This window comes from Hemibagrus wyckioides, linkage group LG16, assembly GCF_019097595.1.
Source record: "Hemibagrus wyckioides isolate EC202008001 linkage group LG16, SWU_Hwy_1.0, whole genome shotgun sequence".
Lineage (NCBI taxonomy): Eukaryota > Metazoa > Chordata > Actinopteri > Siluriformes > Bagridae > Hemibagrus > Hemibagrus wyckioides.
Window position 1 is genome coordinate 11,534,453 of NC_080725.1, and position 14,354 is coordinate 11,548,806.

Genomic DNA, 14,354 nt, shown 5'->3' on the forward strand with positions numbered 1-14,354 from the left:
ATAATGTGCTATAGAGCTCTGTTCATGTATTGTTGTGTTTCAGGTCAAATAGCATGCACAGTCCTGTTATTTTGATATATAGACTAAAATATCTGCTTTAGATTTCCCGCTCAGACTGAAATATTTTTTGTGCTTCTTCAGCAGTCTGTGTTTGTTATGATGTTCCTGTTGAGGGCTTTGATTACTCAACCCACAGACAAATGACATTTTCTTGACATATCGATCTTGCAGAAAGGGCAAGACAGACACGAACACAAGGGCAAATACAAGCTTATTCTCAAGCACTGCAGCTGCAGCAGAAATGTACAGTACAGAAAATCCTCCTGTTTCTCGGTCTATATTGCAGAGGTTTTTGTTTTCTATGCAAGTTGAGCTGTCTACTGATGTTTTATTAGAATATCGTATTAAAGGCAAACTGTTATGAAAATCTGTTTACCAGCAAGGCACTAAACCACATGGGGGGAGTGCTGTTATTGGAAAATAATGAACAAAAGGGTGATGCGAAGCTGCTGATGCCAAACACTTCTAGTGTTACCTGAGGTTGATTAGTTTCCTATAATAGCACAAAATGTCTATGGAGCAAGTTGCTTCCTGTTATCGCTTTTGTTATTACAGCTATAAACGTTCCCTCACTATCCTTTTTTTTTTTTAATTTCTTGTAATGATATAAAGACAAAAAAGCAGTTTGTCAAACCTGAAAGTGCAAATTCCTGTCCTTAAAACGTATCGTAACAAACATGTCCTGACACTGGAGACTCCTTCTGTAAAGGTTAAACAAACACAGAGACAACATTCAAATATCAACAAACAGACATTTTGTAAATTCATGTGGAGCGTCTCTGGGTTAATGAGAACCACTGGCAGAGCTGCTTTTATAGAATTTTAATCAATACCTTCTGGCCAATCAGAATCAAGAAGGCAACAGCACTGTGATATGATAATATAATTAATATATATAATTAAATATATAAAGTATACGCTGATGTAATGTATACCCTACTATACTAAATTCAAGGTACCGCATTTGTACCTGTAGTGTCTTCTAACTGGGAAAGTGTGTATACAAATAGGTGACAAATTAAAGGAAAAAACAGCAACTGTGATATCCTGAAGCGGGGGGGGGGGGGGGGGGGGGATTTATCGTTTATTTATTACAGTTACTGCAAATCAATATAAATTTCCCCTGACTGATCTCCGTTATCTCATGATAAGTGTGTCCTGTCTTCCGGAATGACTCCGCCCCCATCCACAGAGCATGAGTTCTCACTGAGTGGTGTGATGAGTGTCAAATGATATGCCATGGTCTACAGTAGAATCGATAGCGAGGTGCACTGAAGCTGTTTTTGTGTCACATTGTTATTAAAACACTTTTTATTTTTAAATTTGTAGCCGAATTGATTCCAGTTTAGAGTTTCGAAAAAAAACCTGGCCATTGAAAGACCTTCCTAATCTCTCGTGAGACGCTTTTCACTTCCCTGTCTGTCGCATGATGTCATATGTGAGAAATAGAAGATGTGTATACAGCTGCTTTGGCCACAAAAAAGGGGAGAAAAAAGCTGATGATCTCTCACTGGAGTCTGACTTCATACAGTGTGTAAAGACATATGTTCTGGCCATAAGTCATATATGCCATAAGTCATTCATCCCATCTCCAACATCTTTGTTTTCCAGATCTCTTTTTCTCAATCTCATTCTGTCTTCTTTCTCATCCTCTCGCTAAAGTTTACCCTGTGTCTTTGCTGCTTCATGTTTGATTACATGGCAGTGAATTCAACATCCGTCAAGCAATCGATTACTCTGTCCGTCGATATATCAACCTGCCTTTCGCTGTCTCTGCATCTAGTCAAAAGGGTTTTTTTCCCTCAATTTCTCATGTCACTTTATTTTGCATTATGTCCATTATTTTTATTAAAAGATCTTAATCTATATAATATATAAGCATCCCTGAGCATCTCACTCTCTCTGAGTTTAGGTAAATCCTGAGCTTGTCAGGCCCCATCGCTCGCCTGTTCTAGTCAGCACCGATTTGATTTAGCACCCTTTCCAGCATGCTACATTAGTGAGAGGCCCATGTGCTAATGGCGTCCACCTCGAGAGAGAGAGAGAGAGAGAGAGAAAGAGAGAGAGGAGTGATTTCTCAGGGCCTCCTTGGCAGATGTTGGGCCCTAAGTGCCTTTGACTCATTGACTCAGAGACTGTTTATCAGCTTAAGACAATCCATTGCGTGCGATCATTAGTCCTAATGAAGCTCTAAAACGTGCCTGACGGATGGTGACATTGGCTCTCTCACCCCACCACACCCCCACCCTACACCGCCCGGTCCTCATCCGTCTGGAGAGCAAAGAGATGGTCCAAAGTGACACCAAATGGAGAAGAATGGCTGTTTTGCATCACCATTACTCTTGCCTTTGTTTCCGTGTCTGAGCTTTGTTCGATCAAAGTTGTGTTAAATTTGATTTTTTTTCACCCCCCATTCCCCTTTTTTTCCCCTCCCTGAAGGTTCCCTATATCAGAAGTCCTCTGAACCAAAAGGCAAGAGTGATGATTATGGATATCCATGTGAGTTTTGATTTAATTTTTAAAAAAAAAAAAAAAAAAAAATCCTATTCACCTCCTTCCTTCTATATTTACTCATATTTTTATATTTCACTCAACGTCACCCACTCTGCTTCATCTCACCTTTACTTTTGCATTTGTTTCATCCACTGAATGTGTTAATAGAGTGATAGAATTCTTCAGTCTCTCTCTCTCTCTCTCTCTCTCTCTCTCTCTCGCCCGGGGGCAGTGGTTGCTGCACTGCGTGCCTCTTTCACACTCGGCTGCTGTGATCACTGGCTGAGGAAGACGAGCACAGACTCTTTCACCATCCTCACACATACACGCTCAGAAGCCAACCGTTCAATAACCCTATTGTTTTTGTGTTGTTGTTTTTTTCATTTCCAGACTCTATTATTTCTCTTTCTCCCTCTACCTGCGATCACTCATGTTCAAAGAAATGTATTAATCTAGGTGATACATTCACAAGCCCCCTCCAAAGCCTTTACCCCGACATCTTTGCCTCTTTTATCATGAGACGTATGCATAGAAGATTGCCGGGCTGAAGCGATATACGTTAAATAACCACAGGGAGGTTTTGCAGCAAAGCCGTATTCAGATCATAATCTAAACACTTTCATTACTCTCTCTCTCTCTATCTCTCTCTCTCTTTACACTGGGCTGGGATTTCAAGTGCTTATTATGATATCTAAAATAATAATAATAATAATAATAATAATAAAACAAGGAAATCCTATTTTTTTAAAAACAAAAGTAAGTAAGAGGTTTAATGGCTACTGAACAAATGGAGTGTATTAATAATACAAAGCTTTTTATTGTTCAGAATGGACCCGATTTGTGCACCTCAAAAATAGCTTCCTCATAACCCAGACCTGACTCTTGCTTCATTGGATAATCTCCACAGAAAGTGTCGGACTGCTTAGGCTTAAAATCTGGCAGATAATCAACACCTCTCTCGTCACCTCCAGCGGCTTACTGAGATCACAGGGCGATCGATGGGATCAGTTCCTGCTGCATCCCGTGACCAAATCAGCACCATGAGTCAGGAGCAGAAACTCACAAGCTTCTTTATCCGTGCCATCATAGAGCCTGTTTCCAGACAACTCTCGTTGAAAAGATTGCCACAGGGTTCGGCATACGATTAATTTGATCCGTGTCCGATTAAGTCTGTAACCATGTAAGGTCCGGTGAGTGGAGCGAGGCATAGAGGTCGCAGCAGTCAGGTTTAGAGGGCAAGATTTCCATTAATAAAGATTAATTTAGAATGTCACAGTGATTAAAGCCAGAGAGGACCAGTGAGATGATGATCTTCACATTTGATTTTTTTTTTTTCCAAAAAGGGCCAACAATGTGAATACCAAACCCACACACAGAACATTGTCCCTCTTCATTGCCAGTAGAGCTTTGATAGAGAATCCGAACAGCCTTGAGAGGTTAAAACAAGGCCAGTGATGGAAGATGCGAGTGAGAGCTCTTGTCATTCACTTTAAATATTAACCAAATGTATTCATCCACCACTTCAAGTTTTCTATTACAGCTCCGTCGCAACGCACCATTAAGCTTTTGCAGGAAGCATGGCTTAAAGGACAATAGGCATGTTTGAAATGTGTGATGAAGATATGCAACATTCTTAATAGCATTGTAAAAATCTGCTTTTATGGTTGCTACTGCCACCTAGTGGTCATGTGTACAACTACAGATATTTACACAGTAGTAGTTACCATTTAAGTGCTCAGCTAATTTATGCCCTCCCACAATCCTGTGCTCCACTCCTGAGTTTGGTGCGAGTGCATATAAGAGAATCGGGCGCATGAATCCATTCAGCCTTTCCATGCCACACACGAGGGGTTGATTATGTCCCATTTAAGGTTGATGGAGGAATCAATAGCCCTTACCAGCTTGTTCATGTAGGCATCGGCAGCGCTCTGTGTTCTGGGGAAAGAGGTACCCCGTGGCATTTGAACACCTTTAGAAGTGGACTCGTTTCCCTCACTTGACAGGTTGCTTTGACGCCAAATCACATTCATCACAATTATGGCGAGGACAAAAGTGCCTTCTGAATGCAGACGTACGCCTGGCGTTAGCCCTAATGACGGCTTGTCAGTAGGCAGCCCCCGGCCCCGTATAATCAGTAATAGATTTTTGCAGCTGGAAAGAAACAATAGAGAGTATAAAACGAGAGAGGGGTGGAATATGAAACAGGGGGTTATTTCTAGATTTTATCAGTGAAATCAAAGTGAAAGAGTGAGATTGGGAGAAATGTGGCTCAAGGAACCGTATGAGGCTGCCAAGTCAGAGCCAATACCTACAGCTGCAGAATTTATGATTTTTGAGGCACATTTCTTCCAGTGCCTCAAAAATCGGTAGGTTTTCAGTTCATTCATTCATTTTTGAATCTTATAAACTTCAATATATATATATGCCCAAATAATGTATGTGATGCTGTAATGTAAGCGATAACAAGTACTGACTTTGTCTAAGACATACATGGATGTGCTGTTAGTGAATTAAAAATTGAATAAAAGCCAGTGTGATTTGTGCTGTTATAGGAAAAAAAAAAATCAACTTCTCGTTATATTTTCCATGATATATATTTAACATGACACACTTAATCATCTCCTCCATCACGGCACTCTTTGTTTACCACAAGAGCCATCCATGTGCTTACTGCTTACATAGTGCTTGCTCTTTTGTTTTCTCACTGTCTCTTAATGCACACTGGCCACTAGCCTCTAAGATCCTTTCTCTTTAAAGTGCTGTACATTCTCTTTAATCTGTCTTTCATTTTGCTTTAAAGAGGCATGATTTAATTAGTCATGTGCTGTTTGAAAGGTGAATAGAATTCGCATTGCAAATATACTGTTGAAAATACATGTATGTCAAAAGTTGTTTGAGATAGGACTGGTTTGGTTCAGGCTGGAGATGATTTCAGGGCCAGAAAAAAAAATCTAAAGACAAGATTATAATGATTATGATAATAATGAAGAAGTTTCATGTCAGTATTTCAAGTCTCAGGTTTTCTAAGTCTTGGAAACTCTTATAAAAATTGCAAACTGCACCTTAAAAACTGACTTTGTATGACTCATACTGTATTGTGTCTACCATAGACTCCGGGAGCTGACTCTTTTATATGGCTAAAATTTATGACAGACAGAAGCCATCTAGATTTTCATTTCTCAATACTTTCTACCTCCTGTATACACAACACCTCATTCACTGATCTTAAATGAGTTCCTTTGAATTCCAGTCAGGAAGTGCCGTTCACTCAGTAGAAGGTAATGAAGTCCTGCATTTATTAATATCCCCAGCTATCTGTGAACAGGATATTGGCACCCAGACAGCATCTCCTTCCTAATTTGACACAGTTTTAATGAAAGTGCTATCAATCAGCGATGACTCGTTTTTAATGTCCATAGCCTTTTAGTGCAAAGCTTTTGGGAGTTATCTTCTTCTGTTTCTTTCTATCATTTATTGTTTTGTTTTGTTTTTTTGTGTTTTGTTTTTTCGGTACCAACAGCTGCCCCAAGCACAGACGATGTGGCTCTCTATGTGGGCATTGTCATCGCGGTAATCATGTGCTTAGTCATCTCCGTCATCGTGGCCCTCTTCGTTTACCGCAAGAACCACCGCGACTTCGACTCGGACATCATAGATTCCTCGGCTCTCAACGGCGGCTTCCAACCAGTCAGCATCAAGACTGCTCGCACAGGTGAGACAGATGAGAAGATCGCTTTTGCATGCTAATTTAGTTCATATGATATTATAATAAGTTGCGAAAGTTTCAGTGCTGTCCATTCCCAAACATTTTGACATTTTCTAACTGCCGCCCTAATGCAAAAAAGGAATGTGTAGTGTGATGAATGCAGACGGTGTGATGGAGATGACAGAGGCAGATTGAGAATTGATATGTGTCAGAAGCCTCACCCAGGAGCCGTGATGACACACATTCATAATTCAGGCGTGACTGTTTTTCCCCTTCCACGGTGTCGGGAAAGCACAAAAGAGAGAATGGAAAGGGGTGGAGGGAAAAGGCATGTAGGTGATGTTTCTGCCAAGACACCATTAGAATGCTTGTCACTTTGATGTGAAGGCAATCTGCAAGTTATCATGAAGCCATAATTAGCTCCGCTTGCACGGCACGTTCAATGATAATTAGATATCATCCACGCCGAGCCGACTGAAAGGAGTTGTGGAAACGAGGTAAACACCGAGGAATGTAAGCAGGCCGAACTAAATACGAAGGCATTCTTCTGACATGCCCTCTGCCCACGTCAGTGTGAAAAAAATCAATATGCGACATCCAGGCAGAGTGGAAAAAATAATGGATTGTAATTAGCAAACTTAGTCAAGCTGATTTAGTATTAGAAACAACTTGTGAACAAGATGCTGTCCATCATTAGTCTTGAGAAACTTAGAAAAGTGCAATGTGGAAGTGTGGTGTGTGAACGTGTTCTCCACAAGACCTCCACTTAACACTTAGTGTAGCACCCATCAGGTTGCAGTAATTGTTGTCATGGAGGCACAGGCGGAGGAATGAAGTGTGTGTGTGTGTGTGAGGAGAGGGCTGTGAGGAGGAAGAACGCTCAGCATGGCCGCCACTCCCGCTCAGCACGCCCACACATATTCATCTGTACCTGCGAAGGGATTAACTCGTTAATAAGGATGCCATCTGCTGCCCGGAGCACAACACCCAAAACTCCAACCCGGAGCTCTAAAGAACCCTCACAGGAGCTTCACCTGCTTTAGAGATGTATAGGAGTGAGGAAGAGACAAATGGTGATTTTATGTGTCTGTGGAATGTGGTGCAGAGAGTGTAGAGAGAAGCTTGCATCGGAGCACACATCCTGTATTACTCTTAAGGACAAAATGATCCATAGTACCTTCTTAGTGAAACTGGGAAATATTTTTCTTCCAACTTTACACTGCACTCCAATTTTTCATTTTGTCATATACTCCAACCAAATAATTACTGACTCTAGTTTGTATGTTGATATTTCCAAGTAATTCACCCCCACCATACAACCACCCACTGACATGATACTACATTTTGCAAAGGGTACTTATGACTTCCCTGCACTGACACTGGAGACTCCTTCCAAATAATCATCTTTATCATATTGCTGACTAATCGTTTTTTTAATCAGTTTGTAGGGCGCGTCCTGTATTCAGTTCTCTGTGTAAAGTTGTTAAACGTAACAATGATTTAGACTGACAGCTGACATTTTTGTCAGAATATGTAGTATCCATCAAATAAAATGAATAAAATGATAAATAATTAAGTGCTTTGTTACATGCAGAAGACTCCAAAGACTGAGATATAATTCACACTGTGGTGTGTTGGAAACAATTTTGTATGTAACCTTAGCTTAACTTGTCTACTCTCTTTCCTTTAGCCGATCTCCTGACCGCTCCCCCTGACCTGACCTCGGCGGCGGCCATGTACCGTGGTCCCGTCTATGCCCTTCACGACGTGGCTGACAAAATCCCCATGACTAACTCGCCTTTGCTTGACCCCCTGCCCAACCTGAAGATAAAAGTGTACAACTCTTCAGGCACGGTGACGCCGCAGGATGAGCTTTCCGACTTCTCATCCAAACTATCTCCCAAGCTCGCACACTCGCTCATCGACAGTGACACCATGGGACGTCGTACTCAGAGCCTGGTGCGCTCCCGAGACCCGTCCTGCACCGCCTTTGGCTCCTTCAACTCCCTCGGAGGACACCTCATTGTGCCCAACTCAGGTGTGTGAGAGGTGGACAGTACTGATACAATGGTGCAGATAATCCTATCACTAAACAGTAAGGAAAATGACAGGAGTGTCATGAATCAATGAATCAACCTTCTGACCAATGAGATTCAATTAGTTAACCATGACTTTAGGACTCTACTGTACTTGTAAATGATTTTAAGGAAATGAATCAAAAACATTATATTTTCCTTGTCTATTTAAAAACTAAACACCTAAAACTAACTAAAACTAAAAACCAGTTTAAAGTTACCCTAAACAGTCAGGCATTTCAGTATTGTTTGCCAAACTGTGACATACAAAAGTAGAATTTCATGATTCAAGAAATGTGCACTGCATTTCCACCGCTTAGTGTGAATGTTTGTGTTTAAGGTTGGTTACGAGGACAACTTGTGCTTCTGGCTCACATCTTGAAGTCATTCAGTAGTGTGTAGTGTATATGCAAGTGTCAGCACTTACAGTCTGGACGGTGGTAGCCCAGGTGCTGCCAGCCACTGATTGATGCTAAACAGCTTAATGAAGAGCAGGCCGCGCTGGGTGCTGCTGACGGAGAGGCTCTGTACGTCTTACAGCCAGGCCTACTAACACAGATTACAGGCAGCTTTCAGCAATTTAATGAAACATTGCCAGAGTCCACAAACAGTCTTCAGGATGTCAGGAGATTATGAACTTCATTCCACCACAGTGTCTGCTTCAAAGAAAGCTGATCGATTTAGGGCCCGAGTCCCATTCTGACACTCATATAGGCATGTGTAAAGAGAAATGAGCTGCTGTGTGTACACACACAGCCTGAGGTGCTATTTATCAAGGCTTACACCAGTCAGATACAAGATAGAGAGTGGAAGGGTGCCAGGGATCCCTCTAAGCCTTCCGCAGGGTGAGAAGCCAGCTAACCCTGTCAGTGCTAGCGTTCACACGTTATTTTTGACAAACATAATCCAGTTCATCACTCATTCATCATTTATCTTTCATTGTAGTTGAACATAAATGTATATGTAGGGCAAACTGAGCTAAACATTGCTGCCAGATTTACAAAAAAAGTTCAGATTTACTACATATTAACTACAGGCACAGATCATTTACGTCTAATGGCACCCATGAAATGAGAAAATGACGAGTAAACAGTGAAAGAGCACAAGAGCACTTCCAATACTTACCTATACATAAAATTTGCTATACTGTACTGTATATAGAAGTGTTTGACTTTATATCAATCAACATATTGTACTAAAGATTTGGTAACAAAAGACCAAAACATAAAGGTGCTCATGTTTTTCCCTCTAGTTTGAAGATAACGTATTTCTAAGCTCTGACTTCCCACTTCTGAGGTAAATGGAATGCAGAGCAATTCTGCTTGAATCTGCGATGAGAAAGATTGTAGTGCTTCTTGTGTTCTGCAGGACATGGCCTGATGGAAGCAGAGCCTCATCTCAGCACTCAGCTTGATGTTCTTCTCTCTCTCTCTCTCCCTCTCTCTCTCTCCCTCTCTCTCTCTCTCTCTCTCTCTCTCTGTCTCTGTCTGTCCAGGTCAGTAGTTCTGAGTTGTGTGTCTAGCTAAAGGCGTACCAAATTCTCCCCATCATAGAGACTAGTTTTTACAGCTCCCCTGAGAGCAACAGAACGGCGCTCAAAGTGACTTAATGCTGCATGCATGATCTAAAGGGATTAGAGCGCTCAATAGATTGGAGCCTGAAAGGGTGATCGTTCTCACGTCACTCAGTCACCCCCCCTTCAGAACTCGGTCCACAATTGGCCATTGATTCATCATGAAACAGGTTTGGATCAGTGCTCTTAGCTCTTACCAAGTGTGTAATATAGCTCAAATTCACACGTGCCAGCTGTTCTACACAGCATCAGGACTGGACTATTAAGATCTTATCCAAGGTTCTCTGGAGTACTAGGATGCATGTATGGTTCTCACCACATGTAGCGCATGTGCAAACAGATGTTTGTAGGTCGAGAAAGTGTGGGTTTTCTCCAAGGCACCTCTGTTCATTTACACCCAGCATCCTTGTACGTTTCAGCAGATGAATATTTCAGCAGCACACTGACTCTCGGCCTGGAGTGAACTGAAAAGGCGTAACAACTCCAGTCTCAGTGGGAGTTTTTATGGCTTCGGCTTAGCTGATAAATAAAACTAGAGGGTATTTGTGTATTGAGAAATCAACTGAAACATATGACAAGTTCAGCTTTTTTTTTTTTTCAGCACAATGCTGAGCGTCAGAAACCATTTACAAATTGTTTAAGATGTAACATATAAAATAGGGTACATTCTTCAGGGGTTGTCTATGTACTTTTCGGTCATTTCGATTGTGTTGCCTTGAAGAGTTCAGTAGAAGGACAGGGAAAAAAAATCAATTGCTCTGTGTGTGACGCTGTGTGAGAGCAGGAAGCAGGCAGCACTTTGCCAGAGAAAATCAGCTCTCTCCACGGTGTCACATCCAAGCCTGAACAGGGAATTTCCACATGGAGCTGGCTCTGTGCTGTGTGGCCCAGACTGTGTGTGTGTGTGACATTGACAGGGCTTCGCTCTTTGCACTTTGCCTGGCGCCGTAGTGAGCACTGGCAGACATGAGGCCTGGCAGAGGGCAACGTGTGGCAGAGGTCACAGTTTGATGACAGTTGCTGTGTGTGTGTGTGTATGTGTGTGCGTGTGTCTTACCCACAGGCGTGAGCTTGTTGGTGCCAGCGGGTGCTATCCCTCAGGGACGGGTGTACGAGATGTACGTGACGGTGCACAGGAAGGAGACAATGAGGTAACGTCCCTGCACAATCACGCCACAAGCAAAGCACTCCTGTAGACACTGATATTCATCAGCACAGCCAGACAGGATTGTGGGAAATCATCAGCTCCCCCGCCCCCCCGAACCCCCCTCCATGCTACACTCATTTTCCAATACCTCCTCCAGCTTGGCCCTGACAAAACAACATAATGAGAGCCGGGGTCCAAGTTACTGTTTCCAGTAGCCCGAATCTCCATTTCTCTCAGGGCCGCTGAGGCTTATTACGACCCTGAAATGACCTGAAAATAATCTCTGCTATAGAAATATGATGTGAAAACATAATTTGTCAATATATACAGTTTCAAGTTGGAAAAATGATTTTAGTATTAAAAATGACTAAATCAGGGGTTGCAACTGTAGGTTCAATTCCACACAAACCGCAAGTGAATAAATTGTCTGAGTTTGAGCCAATCAAAATGCAGAAAACTATTTTTTTAAATACTTTTTACTTTTTAACTCATCTGCATGCAAATCATTTATCCTTCTTTTTTATCATAATATATATACGTACATTAAAATAGAGATGCTTTCCTGCCATTAAGTACATATTGGCATCAGGAAGGTTTTAAAACTTTATAACTAAACATCAGTGAAGTGATGAGTAAGAAATAAAGCGCTCTGGGATGTGCTGCTGTATCACATTCTGGAGTTTTTTATTTCTTTTATATAACAGAAATGGTAAGTCTGAACTATTGTCAGAACAGCTATTATAGGAAATGAATGAGCATGAATTTAATAATGTAAAACTCAGTTTGCAGGGTGGCAGTTAGCCTCTGCTTAACAAGTGTCAATGCTTGTGCTGACATTCACCACCCAAGATTTGCATGATTGTTGACTTGAATAGCAGAAACTTTGGTCAAAACCTGAACATTAGAGTTAATAAGACAGACAGAGATCTATCAAACAGTGTATGTATCATATGTGTGGATTTCATTATGTCTGTTTTGATGATGGAAATGTGTAATGTGTGTGTGTGTGTGTGTGTGTGTGTGTAGACCTTCAGTGGATGACACTCAGACGGTTCTGAGCCCAGTAGTCAGCTGTGGGCCTCCAGGAGCTCTTCTCACCCGACCAGTCATCATCACTATGCACCATTGTGCTGAGGCTGACAATGATGATTGGCTGATTCAGCTGAAGAGCCAAACGCAGCACGGCCAATGGGAGGTGAGTACGAGTGAGTCAGAGAATCTGAGGTTCACTCAATTATGAAACAGCTAACATGCGTGGAGCGCACGAATGCAAGGTGAAATATTTAAAGGCTGCATCCTTTTCTGAAACAAGTCTTTACATCTTTAATCGGTGAGGGACATGTACGGTGCTCGAGCAGGCGTGTTTGCAAACTGTCGAGTCGAATGAACATGTGCTGCTGCTAGATAGCATGGCGGCTTACAACAACTGGTGGGTTTCGTGCAAAAGCAGTACAAACTAAGGAGCAAAAAGAAGCTGGAGAAGAGAGGCAGAGTTTGTTTGCGCCACACTGGGCGAGTTTGGGTAAACAGAACCCGGAGTTAATTAGATGGCAATGGAGAACAGTGTGTTATCAGGAAGCCGGTGCCCATGCTTCCATGTGCCTCCCTGCGCCTCACACTCCAGGCATCAGAGAGCAGAAGATGGGTTTTTTTTACCTTTTTTATGGAGACTCGTGAGCTGCTGATAGCACAGGCCACCCGCCAGCCTTGTCATTAACGCAGGAGAAGTTATCTGGAATTATCTGAGCATAGGACCAGGGGCATAGCTGTGAACAAAGCACGGTTACTGCCCTTTATTGTTATCACACGTGAACACAACACCAGCACTTTAATTAGCCGTGCATGAAGCATGAATCAGCCTACGCAAGCGCTTCCCTCAAAACATTCCTCTCTCTTGCCCTCTCACACATTGTTACGTTCCATGCATTAAATTAGAAATAAAATATCCGGGGACATGCTGTGATAGGAAAATAATCAACAGTGTGGTGTGTAGTCAAGTTACTCTTATTACCCTGTAGTGGATTACTGTCCAATAACAGCATGTCCTGAAGTGTTTCGTTCCTCTTAACCCATAGCATTCTGCTAGCCACTCCAATTTTTTATTATTTTTTTTATTAAGCGCTTTTTGTCCATTTGGAGTTACTAGAAGCTTACGCAATCATTCCCACATCAGCATTGCTTTTATTTTTTAAGATTATAAGACAAAATATGCAGCAAACTGCAAATTATAATAATTTCACATTAGGGACTCCTTCCATAAATGCCAAATAAACATCTTCCACATTTTAAAAAGCTTCCTCCATTTGAATGATACATTTTTCCTTCTTTAAATAGCAACACGTTTATTTTTAGATTTAGGTTTATCCAGAGCAATGATCTCTTTGAACAAGTTGTTGCTGTAGAAATAATAGTGTTAATATAAACCTGGGAGTTGAATTAGTGCACAGCTGCTGTTGTAGAAAATGAATCAACACCTTCTGAGATCAGAGACTTTGAACAGTGCTGTAGCATAATGCCATATGATCATTATTGCATTATAACCGAGATTGCGCTGAATTAACATCTGGAAGCATCTTTGATAAAAACCGGTCACTAAAAGACCGTTTTTGCCCCGTATTCATCCGATGTGGCAGCGTCGTCGGTGTCACACATCCAAAGCTGGAGCAAATCATGTGCAAACATGGCCGATTTCTTTTAGATCGCTCCAAGCAGCTGTCAAATTCCCCGCCCTGGCTTCGATGTGCATCCGCATTCATCTCCCTGCAGAGCCATGCCGCTTTTGAGCTGCTTAGCCGCAGTCTGTGACCTTGTCTCATCTTATCAAACATAAAACACTCTTGGGTGGTCATAAGAAAGAAAAAAAAAACTAGTAAGGCTTGGATGCTGGGAAAAAGAAACTAAAAAGGGCGCATAACCACAAAGGCATGGAGCTGTGTTCCTCAGACAAGATGCGTTTAAGCACTGATGGAAAAGAAACACATTTTTACAGCTACTCCTTGTTTGAAACAATGTGGGAACTGTTCCAGGAACCCTGTTGCTGAGAGACAGATGCACTTTATAGTTTCCCAACATAGTTAAAGATTTTTCATGATGTGAACCCACACACACACACACACACACACACACACACACTTGAAATTTGTTTTAAAGGCAAGACACTAGAGGTAATTTGCGCCATTTTTAAAAACAATAGATAGCACAGTGAATCTCCATCAGTCCAACTGTGGGTAAATTTATTTATGCAAATGAGGGTTTGTCTAATTAAATATGCACAGATGTTATCAAACCAACAATCTAATC

At 41.7% G+C, this 14,354-nt stretch overlaps 1 protein-coding gene across 2 annotated transcripts in view; it reads left to right on the forward strand.

Moving 5' to 3' along the window:
- The window catches only part of unc5cb (unc-5 netrin receptor Cb), a 139,067-nt gene that overhangs the window by 114,435 nt on the left and 10,278 nt on the right, over nucleotides 1-14,354 (forward strand). The window contains exons 8-12 of one of the 2 annotated variants that reach the window (XM_058412370.1): nucleotides 2,500-2,559; nucleotides 6,074-6,265; nucleotides 7,950-8,297; nucleotides 10,971-11,058; nucleotides 12,081-12,249. In XM_058412370.1, coding sequence (XP_058268353.1) covers nucleotides 2,500-2,559; nucleotides 6,074-6,265; nucleotides 7,950-8,297; nucleotides 10,971-11,058; nucleotides 12,081-12,249 — 857 coding nt within the window. The remainder of the gene's footprint in view (nucleotides 1-2,499; nucleotides 2,560-6,073; nucleotides 6,266-7,949; nucleotides 8,298-10,970; nucleotides 11,059-12,080; nucleotides 12,250-14,354) is intronic. The other variant, XM_058412371.1, reaches the window with a different exon arrangement.